The 20,108-nt window shown below is 38.7% G+C and overlaps 2 protein-coding genes across 5 annotated transcripts in view; one reads left to right on the forward strand and one right to left on the reverse strand.

Annotated features, from left to right (window-relative positions):
• Positions 1–20,108, forward strand: part of LOC109621323 (atypical protein kinase C) — a 340,341-nt gene that overhangs the window by 151,837 nt on the left and 168,396 nt on the right. The window lies entirely within an intron of this gene.
• Positions 6,119–10,296, reverse strand: LOC134289784 (lipase 1-like). The gene is made up of 2 exons (XM_062856288.1): positions 7,201–10,296; positions 6,119–7,134 (listed from the first exon to the last, which is right to left on the reverse strand). The coding sequence occupies exons 1-2, from the start codon at positions 7,348–7,350 to the stop codon at positions 6,202–6,204; spliced, it is 1,083 nt and encodes a 360-aa protein (XP_062712272.1). The 5' UTR covers positions 7,351–10,296; the 3' UTR covers positions 6,119–6,201.

Raw genomic sequence — 20,108 nt, forward strand, 5'->3', positions numbered from 1 at the left:
CATCCCATAAGTAATCTCAGAGGGAAAAAGTTTTTGGAGGACTCCCAGAGCGTTCCCGGAGGAATCTTGGAAGAAGTTCTTAAAGCAATCCCGGAAGCAATTCTTGAAAGAATTCCAGAAGAAGTTAAAACTCCTAAAGCAATTTCTGGAGAAATCTCAGAAGAAACTCTTGAAGGAATCTTGGATGAATTTCCTGGAGGAATCCCGGAAGGAATCCCTGCTGGAATGTTGATAGGAGTTCCTGAAGCAAACCATGCAAAAACATTTAAAGGTATTCCGAATGAAATCTCTGAAACATTTAAAGGTATCCCGGATTAAATCTCTCCTAGTGTAATCCCAGGGGGAAATCCTAGAATCCCAAAAAGAGCAATGGAAGGAACTTGTATGGAAACACATGGGAAATCTTCTGGAGTATCTTCTGATGGAATTCCAGTAGGACTGGAAGAATCTTTGAAGGAATCTGTAGATGAATCCTGAAAGAACTTTCAGGAGATGCCCTAGATGGAATATGTTTAGAAATCTTAGAAGAAATTCCTGGAAGAATCCCAGATGGAACTTCTGAAGGTATCCCAAATATTTCTCCTGAAGAATCTCATTAGATTCGCCTCCCCCGTACAATTTTAAAAACACGTGTTTAATGTTTTAGATGGATGAAAGACCAATTAAAATTATTTTTTTTAGAAAATTAGCACTGCATTTGATGGTTATTATTATTTTTATTATTATTTTTGGCGGTTGGCTTTCGAGGATTTTGGATTCGGTCAGTTATTCGAGTATCTTTTTTGGTAGATCAATGCGTCTGTTTTAATCTCTTCAATTATTCTTCGATGTTTGTTAGTTGTCGGTAGAATTTTTACTGCTTGCTTTCCTTTGGCGAGCATTGGCGCTTAAGCCTACCAAGTAACCATTAGCATTATATTTCGCCTTTTTTGGCACACAGGGCCATTAATCGGCTAATATAGAGCGTGGAGACTCCTTATTAGCATTATATCAGTCCCGAGGTAAGCTTATAGCGCCTCGTGGTTACTTGGGAAGGCTTTCGAGCCACGACACGGGTAAATTCCTTTGTTCAATGCCATGAGGAGGATCTCCAATGAAGTGACATTAACTTTCTTAGCAACGTCACTCCCAAGGTTTTTCTTTACATCTGTAATGCATACTAAGCGGAGCAGCTGACGAGAATAACTAGCATCAGCTCTGCTATTCTTTTATTTCAAGGATTTATACAGTATTTTCAACAATAAAATAACTTATATTTCGAAACATTTTTTAAAAGCAATTATGATCACTTCCAATTATTTAACGATAAAAATGTTTTTAAGTGGGATTATTGAAACACAAGTTTGAGATGCTGTTACTATGGTTTGCTCTGAAGGATTGAATTCTATTTTTGACAAGGAACTACAAATATGTTTTATGCAATTCAGTATCATAATTTATATTTTTTATAACTCATTTTGGTATAATAATGGCCAATTTTTCCGAACTGGTTCATTATGCACCTGAAATGAGTTGCATAATGAAAAATAGTTGTACAATGTATTATGCAACTCAAATGGGTTGCATTATGAAAAATCATTGCATACAATTTTGTATGGAACTCGTTGCAAAACTCGATTTTTTCAGCACTCTTTGTATTTATCCAACTAGGCAAGCCTCGTTGGATAAATGTACGACTCGTGCTGAAAAAATCAACTTTTTGCAACTCATTACATAAATAACTATTATTGGGGTCTGGATGTGACGAGGTGTTCTAATAAATAGAAGATTTTCCGACAAAATACTGATAAATTTCCTGAACAAATTCCTGTTGGATTTCCTGAGTGTAATTTCTGACAAAACTCCTAGTAGAATCATGAGTAAGTCAATCAAAACCAACTTAAGGTAATAAGTCGGGACTGCCTAAATAGGATTGTCACTAAGTTGATTGAGTTTATTAACTTCAAGGATACCACGCTTGCAAAGATGCTTAAGAAAGGCGAGTTGCTTGGAGATTTGAAGGAGGTTTTAGAGGGTTTTGAAGCTTATTCAGGAGGGGGGTTCAGAGGCATTGCACAGAGCTTCAGAATCGTGTTCTGGAGGTTTCGGAGGATTTCATGTGCGATACATGGGGTTTCAGAAGGGTTCACAGGATTTTTAGGGTTTTTCAAATGCGTTATCGGGGCGTTTTCGGGAGTTTCGGAGGGTCTCAGATGCGCTTCAGAGGATTCAAGCGGTGTTACAGGAGCGTTTTCGGGGGTTTCAGGTGCAGTAGGCGGAATTTCAAAAGAGTTTTCGATGGTTTTATAGGATGTTTCAGAAGATTTTCAGCGAGTTTCACAGCACAGATCGAAAAAAGAGTGTAAAATTCTGTGACATATGATGTACATAATTGGAGCGTTGCATATCACGGAAGTTTACATGATATATCATGTAAAAGTCATGAAATATCATGTAAACTTCCATTATATGTCATGTAATTCATCATGACTTTGATTGTTTACATGACATATATAGCACAAATTTACACGATATATCATGTAAACCATTATAACACGAAATTTACGTGACTAAAATTAAGTTTACATGATGTGTAAACCTCATTATTTTTATCTGTGAGGAATTATAGGGACGTTTTCGGGAGTTTAGTAAGGTCTCAGGTGCGTTCCAGGGAGTCCGAGGAGGTTTAAGGGGCTGTTTGGTGGCATTTCAGGAAATTTCAGAAGATTTTTAGGGGGTTCCGGAGGCGTTACGGGTACGTTTGAGGAGTTCAGTGGATTCTACACAGATAAAAATAATGAGCTTTACACGTCATGTAAGCATCTTAGTCATGTAAGCTTAGTGTTATGATGGTTTACATGATATATCATGTAAATTTGTGTTATATGTCAATTACTCAGAGTCATGCTGAATTACATGACATATAATGTAAGTTTACATGCTAATTCATTAGTATTACATGATAAAATTTAATTATCATAAAGTCATGCGGTGATTAAACCTAGAAAGTAAATAAGATCATTTACATACAATAGGAGCATGCGAGATGAAAGCGCGAAAAAAATCAAATAAATAACGTTCGCTTGATATGAATCTCTAAACAAGTGTCACCGATCGATAGAACAGAAAGCAAAGCCGAACAACATTTATCAGATCACAACCACGATCTTTTTGCCTATCTAGGGCTAGTAGTCATCATCGAACTACTAGTACCTAGCCTTTCAAAACCAGGACGTTCAGCAATGGGGTCGTTGTTGTGACTGTGTTGTTCAATTATGCACAGATAAAAATAATGAGATTTACACGTCATGTAAACTTCAATTTAGTCATGTCAACTTAGTGTTATGATGGTTTGCATGACATATAATGGAAGTTTACATGACATTTTATGACTTTTACATGATATGCAATGTAAACTTCTGTGATATCCCACGCTCCAATCATGTGCATCATATGTCACAGAATTTTACACTCTTTTTTCGATCTTTGTGGCCCTCTGTTAATCTTCAACTTCTATTCAATGTCTCTCGTCGCACACTTGCAATTCTATCCACCGTTTCTTTCATTACTTTCGTTACTCCCTCCTTCTTTGAGTAGAATTAAGTTCGCCGAGAAAAGCCAATAAAATTCAATTATCATATTACATGATATGTCATGTAAACTTCTGTGATTTCCCATGCTCCAATTATGTGCATCATATGTCCCATAATTTTACACTCTTTTTTTGATCTGTGTAGGTGCGTTACATGGAATGCGATGGTGTTTAAGGGGGTTTTCAGAAATTTCCAGCGAGCTCTAATGGTGGGACAGGGAAGTTTTTGAGGGCTTATGAGTTTCTCAGGTTTGTTTCAGGAGGTCCGAAGTAATTTCAGGGGGTTTTCTGTGGTGCTTGAGGAAGATTCAGGTTCTCGTGTGCGTTACAAGAGCACAGTGGTCCAGATATGAAAGTACCTGGCAACAAATGCCAAATCAAAGTACCCTTTGGGGGATCCGAAGCGGTTTCAGGGGTTTCCAGTGCCGTTTCAGGCAGTTTCAGTGGAGTTACAACAGTTTTCAGAGGCGTATTGAGGGATTTCGAAGGGTCTCAGAGGTGTTGCAGGAGGTTTTGAGGGTGTTTAAGGCAGCCAACAGTTTTTGAAAATACTTTTTGGATTACTGCTCTTAAGGGACCCCCCAAGTTTCAAAGGCGTGATAAGCGTTTCATAGATGTTTCAGGCGTTTTCAGAAGAGATTGAAGAGCTTCCAAACGTTGGTGATTCTTTAACAAACGTGGAGCTCCCCACTTGAAACCACATAGTTGCATGTTTCAATCTCATACAAGTACACAAGTTATGCATGTAGATTTGATTAAGAAAGAAAGAAAGTCTCAAGAAAGTCTTTAGGGTAATTTAGCGTTATGAACTATATAAGGGTATCCCATGTGTGTAGATCATCGGATCTACAAGCGTAATTTAGTGATTTGAGGGGATACAGGGGATGGCCAAAATGTTTGGGATAGGCAACTTTTTTTTTCTCTCACAAAAAAAGTTCAACATGCTATAACTTTTCATAGAGTGCATAAAAAATCTCAAATTTTGACTGTTTGTCAATCTATATGACAATATGTATATCAATATGTGCATCATTGATACAATTGGCCTCGATTGATTAATCTTTCGCAAAGTTAAAACCGTTCGGGTAAAACACTATGTTTAGACAACTCATTTTTGAGCATTTTTGAGCAGTCAAAATTTGAGATATTTTGATGCACTCTATGAAAAGTTACAGTATGTTGAATTTTTTTGTGGGAGAAAAAAAAAGTTGCATATCTCAAACATTGTGGCCACCCCCTGTATGTGCTTGATCGTTTTGGCCTGGGGATTGAAACGCCTTGAAACTTCTCTGAAATCCTTCTGAGAGTCCATTGATAGGCCTGGATACCCCAACTCCCCTGAAACGCTTTGAAACGCCTACAAACCCCTCCTATGTCCCCCATAAAATCATTTCAACCAGCGGAAACGCATCCGTAACCCCTCTGAAACCTTCTAAAACACATCTACTGTCTTCTTAAAACTTCTTCCAAAGTTAAATCCCCAGAAGCTTTTCTGAAATCAACTAAAACCTGCTAGAACATCCTGTAACGCCTTGAAATCTCCTGTAACTCCCTGAAGCTTCCTTAAAAGCTCCTGAAACCCTCCTGAAGTTACCATTTGTCAGTTGTATCAGTCGCTCTTTCGCATTTTATGTTTTTGCATATAAGTGTGGGCCACTCTAATGCACAGGAAAACAATAATAATGTTTTGCCTTGGGTATTTTATACAAGGTACAATTTATAGAGCACATATATTTTTCCGGTAGATGGCAACACTGAATTCGATAAATGAAGATTATTTGAACTAAATAATACCGATACCATAAAAACGCACTCAATTCAAGTTAAGAACATGTCATCCTCTACCGATCGGGACTCTCATATTCCTCGTATCTTTCATTGTTCCACAAATTCTTCACCATTATGTTCGTCATCAGTTTCCAACTTCAACCAAAATCGATTTGCGTACCTCCAGCACCATTGTCGTCACTTATTCCCTTATTCTGAGCACGTGCGTAAAACACTACTGTCTTTGGAGCGTTTTTGGTCGCGCATGGAACTGGAATTATCAACTGGATCCAGGATGTGCTCCTTGAGTTGAGTTCGCGGTAATACATCTTATCCAAGTCTAAGCTGTTGCGAGCTCTGTCGTTCCCAGAAACCAGCAATGCGACACAAGTGGTTGTCAATTGCTTCCCGACATAAATGAGCTCTCTTCTCTGTGTCATAATCGCGATCATGGAACTAACCGTTACCTAGCTGCAAACGACTTGCTATGAGACGTGTGCTTTTTGTGAAGTAGCTGGGCGAGCAGCAAAGTATGGATAAATCGATTGATTGACTCGTTGGAGAACGAGAAGACCGATAGCCAGTCGGTGGCCCAAGTTGTGGCTGGAATATTTATATCGGGATGGAACTACTTTCAATTTTCTGACCAGCTGAGGGGAACGACGACGATGGTTGAGGTACGTGCCGATTACACTTTGTTTGAGAGTAGAATCGATTCTTGATGATCAGCTTCGTTGCAAACACTATTCACTAATTTACGATTTAGAATCATATAATCACTCCGCTGCAAAACTGTTTTATTCGTATTATCACAATTATTCAAAGGGTTTGGTCGACTAACAGGAGCTTGATTTCCAACCGTATCACCGCGAATACTCCTTAATAGCATAAATAATCCGAGGGTATACTCTAACGGCAGCGTCCGGCGCCATCGTGAAGCCCCGGTGATCGAAGAAATCATGTTGAACGATCCGGACCCGCTTGCTCGTGTGCAGCTGCATAGCCAAGTTTCGGACATCTCCAGGCGGTACAATTCCGTCAGCCGTCCCGTAGTGCACCGTCACCGGAGTCGTGATCCTCCACAGCGAGTATGGCGGTGGCCTCTCCACCCCATACCGCTGCACGTTATCCCACTCACCGTAGTCGTACTGCCGGAAGCGTCCGGTGACCAGCAGCTGCTGGAAGTGCTCCAACTGTTTCGCCGAGTTGATCATCGGTTTGTCACTGCCGGTTACGATCTCCTGAAGGTTCCACGGGAAACTGTCCCGAAATGTTTCGTAGAAGTAGGCAAACTGCTTTATCAAGCTGTTGATCATGAACGTCGCCGGGGCTATCACGTTCAGGGAAACGACCTTGGAGTTGTACGAGGGTCGTTCCGATAGCAGGATCAACGATGCTGTCGAACCTTCAGAGTACCCGACCAAGTGCAGCTGACTGCGTCCACTGTTCGCCAATACGGTGTCTATCATGGCCGGCAAGTCGTAGTATCCGATTTCGTGGAAACTGAAGTCCCAGAACGACTCGGAGTTCCTCGGATGCTTCTTGTGACTTGTTGTTTCCGGAGATGCCCGAGAGTTACCGAGCCAAACTTCAAAACCGGCTTCCATCAGCTGCTGCGGCAGGTTACGATCGATCACCAACCAATCGGCAGACGACTGACGAATGCCATGCTGTAACAAGACCACTCCACGAGTCCATCCTGGCGGCTGCAGTCGATACACGCCCAGCTGGTAGCCGTCCTCAGTGATCGCCTGGTACTTTCGAGGACTCAACCCGTGCAGGCCGGCGTTGATCATCTTGAACGGAGACACGAAATCTCAAAATCAATGCTCATGAAGTCCCAAATGCGACCGCGTACTCACGGTTTGACTGGCAGTCCTAACGGACGCACCCACCACCATCCGTAAGCCGACCAACACCAAGCACCAGCCGAAGCAGTTCTGCTTCTTCGAGCGAAACATTTCGAACAACTGCCCGGGCCAGGAAGAGTCGTTAAATAAAATCGAAAACATCAATTGGGTGACGGCGGCGGCGACGGCGGCTGCCGCCGCTAGGATTCCCGTGTGATAACTGCAGAACCGGTTCGTAACGATCCACGTGCCGTCGAAGATCGTAAAACTGACGACGCGTGGATCTATCGTTAGGCGCAGCACCCTCCTCTCGACGAGACGAAGTCAGTGTGGTCCGGTGGACTTTAAATGGCTTTGAGCGGGATGGACCGCTAGTCTGCTAATGAACTATTTATAATCATCTTGTCGCGAATGGTTTGCGGTTATTCTGGTAGAAAGTGCACCGGTGAAGTAACGGGGATCAATGACTTGAGCGGTAAACACTGTCATTTGGTGACGAGCCTGTCGGTGGATAGAATGGAATAGATAATAGATAGAATTATGCTAGAACACATCTATTAGATCTGTGTGGCAGATGTACTTACTATTGGAAGATGAACGCCTATGGGTAGTTTGACTATAAAGACTGTAATTAGAGTTCATACTATTTGCCGTTATAAAGTTTAAATTTATTGGAACGATAAGGGCTTATTGAAATGAAACACATTCTTGTTTGTACAATTTTTCGAAGATCATAATTAGTTAATAGAGAAAATTCAATATTTTTGTTCGTGGACTTCTCTTACAAGTTTGCCAAAAAATACGGCATGAATTTTCGATGAATTATAAAAACAGTTCTTCTCTGAATGCGCGGTTCGCATAAAAAATAGCGTTTAAAAAACAAACGTATTGAAAACCGCGTAAATAGTCAAGTCATGATATGTGTGAAGATTAGAGGTTTCAGGGGAAGCTTTGAGGGGTGTTACATGGGGTCAGAAGGGGTTTTAGCGAAATGTCGGAAGCATTTTACGAAATTACTGAGGTTTTCCGGGAAGATTCAGAGACGTTACAGAGGCGTTACATAGGCGGCCCCTAAAATCTCACCTGAAACACTCTTGAACACTACCTGAAACTTCAAAAAACGCATTAAAATGTCCCTAAAGGTTCACCTAAAACATCCTGGAACCTCCTGAAACCCTCTAAAACGCCTCTGAAACTACCCAGACAACCAATTTGCACGTATAATGAAGTTTATGTTCATGTTATACGTACTTTTATGCGGTAAAGTTACATCGCATAAGATGCAGTAAAAGAGCCTTATGCGTACAAAAGTGGAGGCGCTATACGTGCATTGACGGAAAAATAATGACGCTATATGACTTGAAGCGATATCTTATGCGATGCACGGCATGCACTATTGCGACGTAATATAGCATCTTATGCGACTTAAAAATATTCGAAACAAAACAATCTGTCACCTTTGGATTATCGAGCCGCACTTCACACTTAACACCAAACACTACTTATGAAACACACTGATTAATTGTCATGAAATTCTAAATCACCTCGGTGCTTGTTGGAATGCACTAGGTTTCCGTGCGCTGTACGTGTTCGGCAGGCTATCTGGAGATGAAAATGATATAGCATGATTTCCCGCGCAGTTACCACTACTGCTCTCTTGCTAGCACCACCCATTGTTAATTATCAGATCAACAAAACAAAAATGATGACTTTGTGCCTTGTTTTGTAACCGTAATGATGACTTTCACTATCTGGTAGCTTTTTGGTACTCCAACAGCACCTCTTTCATTGTTATCACATATCACATCGCAATATGCCAACGTTAACGATTCGAGCTTATGCGAGTTTGTATGTTTATTTAGTTTATTTTCACTTTTATGCGATTTAGTTTGTACACCAATGCGGGTTAAACTGACATAATTAGAAAAGTAACAAGCGAAGTCGTATAATCATCGCAGTACGCAATAATGCGAATTCAATTGACACTTTGCGAGTTCACTTGAACACTTTTGCGAATAAGCAAATTTTGTCGCAACACAACATCGGAATATCATCTACTACGATGTAGTCATACATTATAAAAGTTAATTTGCACTCTTATATGATTTTACCAGATACATCGCAGTAAGTTCAAAAAATAACATCATATGTGATGAAAATTGTACCTTAGCCGTACATATATGCGATAGTGACTTAAAATAGTACTTTATACGATGTACAGCGTGCATCCTTTTGCGATTCCTGGTTGTCTGGGTACCCTGAAGCGCCCTGACACATCTTGAAACCCCCAAAAGCTTCTGAATCTTATCTGAAACGCCCTGTTACTCTTTGAAACACCCTTAAATACCTCCTAAAACATTCTGGAACCCTCTAAGCCCTTGTGGAACCCCCTATAGTCCGCATCTGAAACCTGACTGTAAATTCCTGTAACCCCTTGAAACGCCCCTTAAAAAAACCTATACCTATACTCTTTTTTCACACACATTTTTATTAAACGACGTGGTTTTTATCACGTATTTTGAAATACCGCCGTTTATTGTCGCAATCCTCTCAGGGATGTTGTCAGATTCTTCCCATGATTTTCATCAGAAACCACCCAGGATTCTCGTCAGAATCCTCTCAGGATTTTCGTGAGAATTCTTCTAGGGTTTTCTCAGATTTTGACTAGGATTCTCTCAGGATTTTCATATCAGAATCCTCTCGAAAGAGTACGAATCCTGCCAGAATCCTGTCAGGATTCTCGTCAGAATCCTCTCAAGTTTCTTAGCAGAATCCCCTCAGGATTTAAGTAAGAATCCTTCCGGGTATTCGCACTGAGTTTTCGAGAAGATCCTCTCAGGATTTTCGCAAATATCCTCTCTGTATTTTCATTGAGAATTCTTTCTGGATTCGTGTCAGAATTCTGCCATAATTCTTTTCTAAAATCTCTCAGTATTCTCGTCAGAATCCTCTCAGTATGGTTGCCAGAATACAAGGATTCTGTCCGAATCCTTCCAAAATTTCCGTCAGCATCCTTTCAGAACTGGAAACTTTTAGTAGCTACGCAGTCTTTATTCTTAAAACGGGTTTATTGTTTACCCAACGTTTCGGCGCTTAGGGATGGTGCTTTCATCAGGGGGAAAATAATGTTCTCGTTTTGTCTGTAGTGTTTCGGTTAACTTTAACTGTCCTGATTTAAGTTTTTTTGGTACATGACTGAGTAACACTTGGTGAAACTACGTGGACTTTTTACTAATATTTTTCCCCTGATGAAGGCACCATCCCTAAGTGCCGAAACGTTGGGTAAACAATAAACCCATTTTAAGAATAAAGACTGCATAGCCACTAAAAGTTTCCAGTTAAAGTAACAGTCGTTCCCTTAAAAGCATCCTTTCAGAACTTTTGGCCGAATCTGCTCAATATTTTCGTCAGTATCCTCCCAGGATTCTCGTCAGAATTCTCTCAGGAATCTTATCAGAACCTTTGAAGATTCTTATCAGAATCTTTTGAGGATTCTGGATTTATGTATAAATAGCTGACACCGGTAAACTTTGTCTTGCCTAATGCGTTTTTTGACGTTTCAAGCTTTTAGCCAAGTCCAAGCCCCGTTCAAAATGTATGAAGAACGGATTTTCAAAAACTCTCGATTTGTCCATGCTTTATGGCTCATAAACCTTCCTTGGGTGAAAACTAACAGAACAAAACTAAGACGACCCAAACCGAACCCTCCGTTCGCATGTTATGCGCGGTCCCACGTATGCCACTACATTTTTATATATATAGATGAAATGTTTTCATCGTCGTCTCTTAAAATCGATTGCTCATATTCAATTATTTATGGTTATTCATGGATAAAAGGTAAATAATGCAAATAAAAGTGTAAGAATGTTTAAAAAAAAATTAAAACTCACTATGTCTAAAAAATACGACAATCAACGAAAAATTAGAGCAATTTGGAATTACCTACTAAAATTATTACAGCGGACGTTCGCTCGTTGCAACATGTTTACTTTGCAACGAGCGAATGCCATTCGCTAATTGCAACGTCACTTTGACACTAAAGTGCATCAAAATGCACTGCCAGCATGACTGACAGCACAAATTTGACACTTGATTGCTTTTTAATTGCAAAAACTTGTCAAATTTTGCAATTAGCGGACTTGCAACTAAAAAGCGTTGCAACGAGCGGGTTTGCAACGAACGAACGGACGCTGTATGAGCGGAAAAAAAATCAAAACGACCGCAATAAAACCAATCTAGAGCAGAGGTTCTCAAACTTTTTCAGCTTACAACCCACTTGTGATTGTTATAAAATTTAGCGACCCACCAGCACGTATTTTCATAACATACATTTATCGCTTTCATAGGTTTTGTTAAACTTACTTCACGTAGCATGTAATGTCACAAATGTTAAAGTTTTTTTTATATATTCTCAGTGCTCTTCCATTTCTCGGGAAAGTCAAAATGAGGTTAAGGTGCTTAAGTGATAAGTATCAGAAAACTCTTTGTTTTGTGTTCTCTTTGTGTGAGATAAGTTTGGAAGTTTCTAATGCAAATTTAACCAGTCTGACTTCATGCAACAATACAATACATCACAGATTTTAGGTAAACATAGAATGTGCACAAAGTCTTTGAAGAAATAATGACAATTTTATGCGTCTACAGAAAAAAATCCCTTAAAATGAGAGAAAATGAAATGAAGCATTTTGTATAGTATTTTCTCTTGTATTCTTGTCACAATAAATCTATCAACTGGTCGCAGTGACTTAGATACCCAACAAGGAATAAAAAAATAGTATTTTCTCGTGCAAAAATTTGTAACAGTAGCGTTTTTAGAATTATAGTATTGCTGGATGACTGATCTGACCAGTCCTCTTCAAATTTTTAATCAGATCCTTCATACCTCAGCATTCAAATTTTTCCTTTGGGGCTGTTAGGATTTCTGTCAAACATCAGATTGTGGAAACTTAGACTAGAACTAGAACTTTACTGAACTTCGGCTAAAATATACACATAATTTGGAGGACATTGCCATACGTTCGTTGGTTTCTTATTAAAATTCGGTAAATTCTGATTGATTGTTAGTTTTTTAATTTTTTTTTCTTTTGAAAATCTAACCGCTGTCTTAAACACATAATGCAAAATTTTAAATCGAATAAAGGAGTAACCCAATTTCCAAAGAGTATTTGTGAGCTAGAAAATGACTAACAGTATTATTATTAATTTTGATGTACGATAGTTAAGACATTTATAACAATATCACCAACCCTTAGATACCCACCAAAAATCAGTCCTGAGTTTGAGAAACTTTGAGCTGTTAACCACTCCCAAAATGGCAGTACAACGTCTTTTGAGAGTCGGGACACCTAGTAGCGAATAGAAAAGAATCGCCGTCTAAAACATATTTAAATCAACTTTAGATGACGAAAAATGGTATTTAGATAAAAATTTAAAAAAATATTAGAGAGTTCGTGAAAATAAACGTGCAGTGAATATGAAATCGATTAGTTAATAATCGGATATCTATCGATGTCCTGATCAGTTTTGCTGAAGATAGACAAAATAATTAGGATAGGCAAAATTTTCCCTTTTCAAAAAATGTTCTTAAACCTAATTCAACTAGGTTTAACCTTTCGTAAAGTGCGTCAAAAATTCTTTTACTGATTTTTTACTGATAGTTTATGTTAAGTCAATTGTTTTTCAAACTTCATTATATCAGTCATGAAAAGAGGAGCTAAATAGCCCAATCTTGGCAAAATTTGACTTATAATAGAAAATAAGTTGATCAGCTATCATTGAAAATTTTACACTTTTCGACCCACTTTACGAAAAATAAAACCTAATTGAACATTTTTTTTAAATGTGAAAATTTTGCTTATCCCGGTAGTTTTGAATTACATAGCACTACTTATTTGAGAGAATTCTGGAATTTCTGTGTTGACCATAACAGTGTTTGAGACTTTTTGCGGCTGTTCGCGTTCGTTTGGAAGTTGACCATCAATGTTAACTTCTTTTCCCGATCAGCGTAGATAGCTGTGTAGTGTCGGTAGCGGTTGTCTCAATTGGCTAAGAATAACACTACGGACCGCCTGATCCAGTGGTAAGAGTCCACTAAACAGGTGACCCCTAATTCATGGTGTTATGCGGCTTTACGCTTACCGTGCCAATGAATGAATGGTTAGGGGGGTCTAATAAAAACCTAACCACAAACGGAGCCTGTGGAGAATTAGGGCGTCCTCCACAGTATTACGCCCTTACTGCGCTAACCGGAGCAATGGTGCAGTGGACCTTGCGTGTCTCCGAGATAATCAGTTGCCCTTCTTAAGTCTCAAATTTGAGGCTAAATAAGGGCGGGGTTATTCAAATGTTGTTAATTAGCTTACATTACTGCCTATATGGGTTCGCTTAAGGCGTTTTCGCCATTTGCGTTTTTCAATTGACACTGATTTGGTTCGTCGTTGATGTTTCCTTTTTGTGCTGTGATTGTGAAGAGTGTAATCCTGTCTAGTTTGGGTAGTGGCTACGACAAGGAAACCTCAGATCAATTTTCAGCGTAAAAAGCGTATGTAGCCCAAGTGGATCTACTTCAAGAAGTTCAATTTCGTAGGGTAACTTCTGTTTAGGTTACCTTGTGAACCCAGCTTTGCTTTTTTTCATTATAGATGAACTGTCGTGCCTCGAGCATGCTATATTTTAGAATAACGTTAACAGTTTCAACCTTTCCTTCTCTCTCTCTTCTTGGCGTAACGTCCTCATTGGGACAAAGCCTGCTTCTCAGCTTAGTGTTCTATGAGCACTTCCACAGTTATTAACTGAGAGCTTCCTCTGCCAATGACCATTTTGCATGCGTATATCGTGTGGCAGGCACGAAGATACTCTATGCCCAAGGAAGTCAAGGAAATTTCCTTTACGAAAAGATCCTGGACCGACCGGGAATCGAACCCGTCACCCTCAGCATGGTCATGCTGAATACCCGTGCGTTTACCGCCTCGGCTATATGGGCCCTTCAACCTTTCCTTATGGATGCCTTCAAGCAAGCTCTTGTTTTCAGCATCTTTTCGCTGATATTTGGCATCTGAAGTAGCTCAAACATTGATTTGAGGTGCTTCACTTTGATGGAATACTTAGGTAGTACAGTTCATGGTTAACTTAACATAGAATTGCACCTAACCCAACTCTGCATAAGCAGAATTTGTCATGAGTTGACTGATTGGCATGTGTCAGAAGAGGACTCTCCATTTGAACTTTTTGCACTTTGGAGTGTTCCTTCGTAAACTTTGCGTATTTAGACGTCCCTGCTCAACAAACTGGGTAACCTGTACTAATCGGTTGCGATCACATTTTATGGATAACTCGCTTCGATTGCTACTCCAAGAGAGTTTCATTATGGTTTTGTTATTACAACGCCCTTCATTTTGGTATACCATAGCTACTGCTTTGAAAGAAGCTTGTCCTCTGTATTCTGTGCGGACCGAAAGAGGCATTCCTGAATGGAACTCGGACCTGTTCAAGTTCTAAATATCTTCGGATAAACCAGTCTTTTGTATAGCTACGAATCTTTAGCTTCTACCCCGAGGATTGTAGCTATAGAATCGATTTAGTGGGCACTAAAAAGCTCTGCTTACTTCAAATCTCCTGGAGCAAATGGGGCTTTGTCCTATTTTTCTCCAGAGGGATTTGAGTTTTTCAAACATGTTTTGAACCCTTGTAGTTTTCTATTAGGTGTTTTCATGGCGTGAAATTACTCTGTAGTTTTATCCCGAAAGGGTGCGTGCGTTGTGAAAAGAAGGAATGAGTTCCAGATTTATCTGGTTACGTCGTTCTTTCTGAAATGCAAGAAACGCATTGTCGATTAGCACATCGGTGATGTCCGTCTGGCTAACATGCCTGTTCATGTGAACTCACATGTCTCCCAATTTGGGATGTCCACAGTGACTCTTTTACACAAAGTTGTATACGTTTTCAAGAAAGCACTCGCTCAAACGTAGTTTTTGCTTGGGTGATTTCTTGAATATTGAGGATGCTTTTGATGACGTGCCTTTCTATGTCATATTGAAAGTCTCATGACGTCGCAATCTACCTCCAATGAGCTATAGACTCTTTTTACGCTTATGCGTTTTACAGTGTCCTTTTCAGGGCTCTGATTAACCCCGTTGTGGTCTGAGCTATGAGCTCTCGTTGCGTTTATGCGTTCATTCCCTCTTCTAGGGCACCCCTTCCTATTTCATCACCTTTCCCTTTCCCAATTCCCATCCCTTGTCCCATTTTCTCTCAGGTAAATGATGAAATAGGCTCATATGTATGGCGATGGCACAAATGTCCCAAATGGAGGATAACGTGCCTCTGGAGCCGGCCTTCTGATACCTGATACTACTTATTTGAGAGAATTCTGGAATTTCTGTGTTGACCATAGCAGTGTTTGAGACTTCGCCAAATTTTTTGTTGGAGGTCTGTCGGGAAGTCTCAATTAAATTTTCAAAAACACTTCGATTTCACTGCGCGAATCGTTAGTGTGGATATAGGGCTTGACTATGAGCCGAATCTTAGCCTGGGAATATGTGGGAACAGATAGTTGTTTTCTAACAAAATTGATAACACAGCGCAACAAAAATTAACTTTTGGTCTGTCTCAAGAGCAAACTTATGTGTCTCTGACAGATTTTGGGCCGCTGAATCCAAATCCGGGCTCAGATTTGCTCCAGCACGTCACAATTTTGAGTTATACCTCAATTTATAGGGCAAAATATGCGATTTTGGGCTTTTTTGACTACATGCCATTAAGCATGGAAATATTTTTTTAAGCAATCAAAAGGTAAATTAGTCAATTAACATCCAAATTAACGACTCATGCAAAATATTTCGTTTTACCAAATCAAATTTGATAGTTTTAAGCGTTTTATGTAGGGTACGATATTTCCCATACAAGTCACCCTTCAAAAGTTGCATGCAAGTTTACATACTAACATAAAATCTATCAATTTTGATTTGGTAAAACGAAATATTTTGCATGAGTCGTTAATTTAGATGTTAATTGACTAATTCAGTAACAAATTTTGAAAACGACGTATAATCAATGCTACACCATTGATTATACGTCGTTTTCAAAATTTGTTACTGAATTTACCTTTTGACTGCTTGAAAAAAAAAAATTACTATGCTTAATGGCTTGCAGTCAAAAAAACCCAAAATCGCATATTTTGCCCTATAATTAAGGTACAGCTCAAAATTGTGACGTGCTGGAGCAAATCTGAGCCCGGATTCGGATTCAGCGACCCAAAATCTGTCAGAGACACATTAGTTTGCTCTTGAGACAAAAAAATATTGCGCTGGTAAATTTCTATTTGAAATTATGTATCGATTTTGTCAAAAATCATTTTTTTGCCCTTGTTTTCGACTGTGCTACACAATAACTTTGATGGTATATCAATTAAAATCTTGAAATTTCAAATTTCTGTTTGTATGCTTATTATTGCCAGATAATTTAAAAACATTTATTGGAGTTAATTTTCTGATTTTAGTTAACCTCCCAAGTAATGTTTTGATTACCAACTACCCGACTAGAAAATTATATGAAGTTTATATCATATTGTGTTATGATGTTGTAATATTTTTCTATAACTAATTATGTTATAAACTAGCTGCAGGATGATGTTAAAACAACTAAAATTGTAACAAAAAGTACACTAGCTTAATCAATATTATAGCCTATTTTGTTATAATCATATCAAAATTATAACAAAATGTGATATGAATTTCAGCCTCAGGATTACTAGTTTCTATCAAAATTTGATACAATTTTGTAACATAACATTTCAAATGTCGAAGACTTAAAACTAAATTATAATATAATGAGTTATAAAACAACATTTGTAACATAATGTGATATAATTGAGTTATGGTATTTTGAAAACACCAAGGATGTTGAGCATGGTTATATCACAATGAGTTATGAATATCATAGTTTGTTGGGATTATGTTTTATTTTTATTACAATTTTCTAGTCGGGTAGTCTTGTAGGACCCATATAGCCACATCTGTAAAGGCGTGAGTATCTAGCATGACCATGCTGAGGGTGACGGGTTCGATTCCCGATCTATCCAGGAACTTTTCGTAAAGGAAATTTCTTTGACTTCCTTGGGCATAGAGTATCTTCATGCCTGCCTCGCGATATACACCTGCAAAATGATCATTGGTAGCGGAAGCTCTCAGTAAGTATCAGTGGAAGTGCTCATAGGACACTAAGCTGTGAAGCAGGCTTTGTCCCAGTGGGGACGTCATGCCATGGAGAAGAAGAATGTTATGAAAACCGTCATAAAGCTTTATACCTTTTTATTCGGTTTTATGATGATTTTAAGAACCTCTTCTAGTCTATTTGACTAAAAAAATGTTACTTGAACCAAATATCCTAAATGCCGTCCGGCTATTGCTCAACAGCATTCCGTTTTTTCGCCTACTATCGTCGTGTACCGAGTCTGAAAAATAGGATTTCCATAAATCTTTCAACTGTGCCGATTGAATGCCCGATGGGTTCCATTGCGACGTTGACACCATTCCAAACGCATTCCCGTATGAAAGATAGCAACAAAAAACAAAAAAATTAAACCAAAAAACGACATAGTGACGAGGGATAAATGTATGATTTGTGGCTCTCTTTTTTCCATTATCAATGACAGAATTGCGACAACGATGCCGCCGAAGGCTCTCCTATTCTGTTCGAGTTCACTCTTCTTGATCCGAATCCTTGAAGGGCTCCCCTCCAAACCTTGAGGGGACTTACCGAATTTATCCGGCGTGATTCACATTGTTGCAAACAAATACAGTGTTGCTAGAATCACAGCTTTAGCTGTATAGGAATTAGCTTTGAACGAAAATTTTATGCATAATATTAAAATGTTTTTTTTTATTTATTTAGGTTAGGAATTTTCTGAAGAATTGTGAAAATACTAATTTTATTGTATGAGCTGTTTAAGTTTTATTTTGTCTTCAAAAGAAAATGTGAATAAAACAATTTGGAACGGTCTCACCGATATTTCAACATTCCCCAATTTAATACATTTTTTATCGTTCGTGTTCTTTTTCGTGTTCAATCCGGGTAGCAGATTTTTTTAGATCTCTAAATAATATGCAGAATTGCGGAATGGGCAACACGTCCCGAAACATTAAGTTCAATTTTCAGTTATGCCACGGTATTCCCTATACATATATTTCCGATTCTGTTATCGTGCCGAGACGGAATAAAAGTGAACGTGCACGACTGATAAGAAATCGATTCGCGTTCGCTTGCAACAACATCATCAAACCGAACCACTACAACATGTGGCAGTGGAAGTAAATTTAGGTACCTACCTACCAATGCTGTATTTGCTATTGAAGTTCACTGCGCGAGAAGTGGGTTATCGTTATCCAATTAAATAACCGCACAAATATTGACGCTTTTGGGTTGCGTCGTGTCGGGTTGCGTCTGTTGTACCTAGCTTTGGTGAGAACCACCGAGAAGGTTAGAAATCGTAGGTACACTACTGCAACGAACGGCGGCGTGGACTTATCAGGTGTTAGGTTTAGGAAGATACCTAGGTGCGTCTTGCCCGATGACGACGGATCGGACTGATAAGAACTCTGTGTGATGATATTCCAGGGATAGGTGCAATGGGAAAAAGTTCACACACGAATACTTACCTGTGGAATATTATTGTGTTCGAGATATACTGGAAGTGATGGCACACTAATTGATTTTCTTTTCGTAATTCGAACAATTCATTTTCAAAGAATATCACTCGAATTTAAATTGTATCTCAGTTTATTTGAATCTTGGAATCAATCTTAACCCTCTAATACCCAAATTTTTTATTTTGATCTGAATATAATTTTTCGTCATCTAAAATCGATTTAAGCATGTTTTGGAAGATGAGTTTTTTTAATTCTCGATTTTGTAAATTTCGGTTTTTGATTTTTCTAATTTTTATTTTTGAACATCCCCTTACTTTTATATTTTTCCTGGAAGCCTATTCGGGATACGGAATTTTTTAGACGAAAACATTTTGAGATTTTATGATCATTGTTGAAATATTAATACTTTATTTTTTTTATGGAAAATTTTATTTTCCGTTTATTTTTAAGGAAAATAATTTTAGAGTGTATTCGACTCCCTTAAACTGTTTTACTATGATAGAATGATTTGGGAAAAATTTAAAATATGTTAATTGTAGCGATCCAATACAAAATAAACAATGACTTCTGAAAGGTGACTTAAACATCAATTTTTCAATGATTAAAAAAAATGTAAATACATTTTAAAAGACACCAAAAACCATTTTGAGATATACAGAACAGTCCTTAACACTTATGTGGCCGGCAGGGTACCCGGGTACCTTTTTCAATTTCAAATCTCGATATTTTAATGGTTGTTGAGACTAGGATGTTGGAACTCTGTTACATCTTAGAACTCGTGAATATACATCTATTAATGGGGTTGACCGAATTTTAAAGTGAGGAGGGGCAGGGGGAGGGGCTCCTGCATTTTTTTATTACGTGGAAGGCCGGCAGGGTACCCGGGTACCCACGAAATTGAAATGATCATACATATCTCCGTTAATTTTTCATCGATTTTGGAAATTTTTAGCTCATTCAACTCAGAAACTCATCATCTATCGGGAAAATATTTGGTTAGACCGATCTAATCACCGTGGTTTTGGGAAAATCCATATTTTTGGGAGCATGTCCTTATACCATATTGAAACCCACATTGTTAAGACTAGGATACGTTAAAGTGTTTATGGTCAACCATGGCCCCACGGGAAGCGTGTTCCGAAATCACAGTTTCAAAGTCAATACGTTTTATGATTCCAGGCCAGTCAGATACAATATGCCAAAGCAATTTTACGATGCTTGGTACCGAAATTGCTACTAACCTACCGAAAATCCCGTATATTGTATTGCATAAAA

The sequence above is a fragment of the Aedes albopictus genome, chromosome 3 (assembly GCF_035046485.1).
Source record: "Aedes albopictus strain Foshan chromosome 3, AalbF5, whole genome shotgun sequence".
NCBI lineage: Eukaryota > Metazoa > Arthropoda > Insecta > Diptera > Culicidae > Aedes > Aedes albopictus.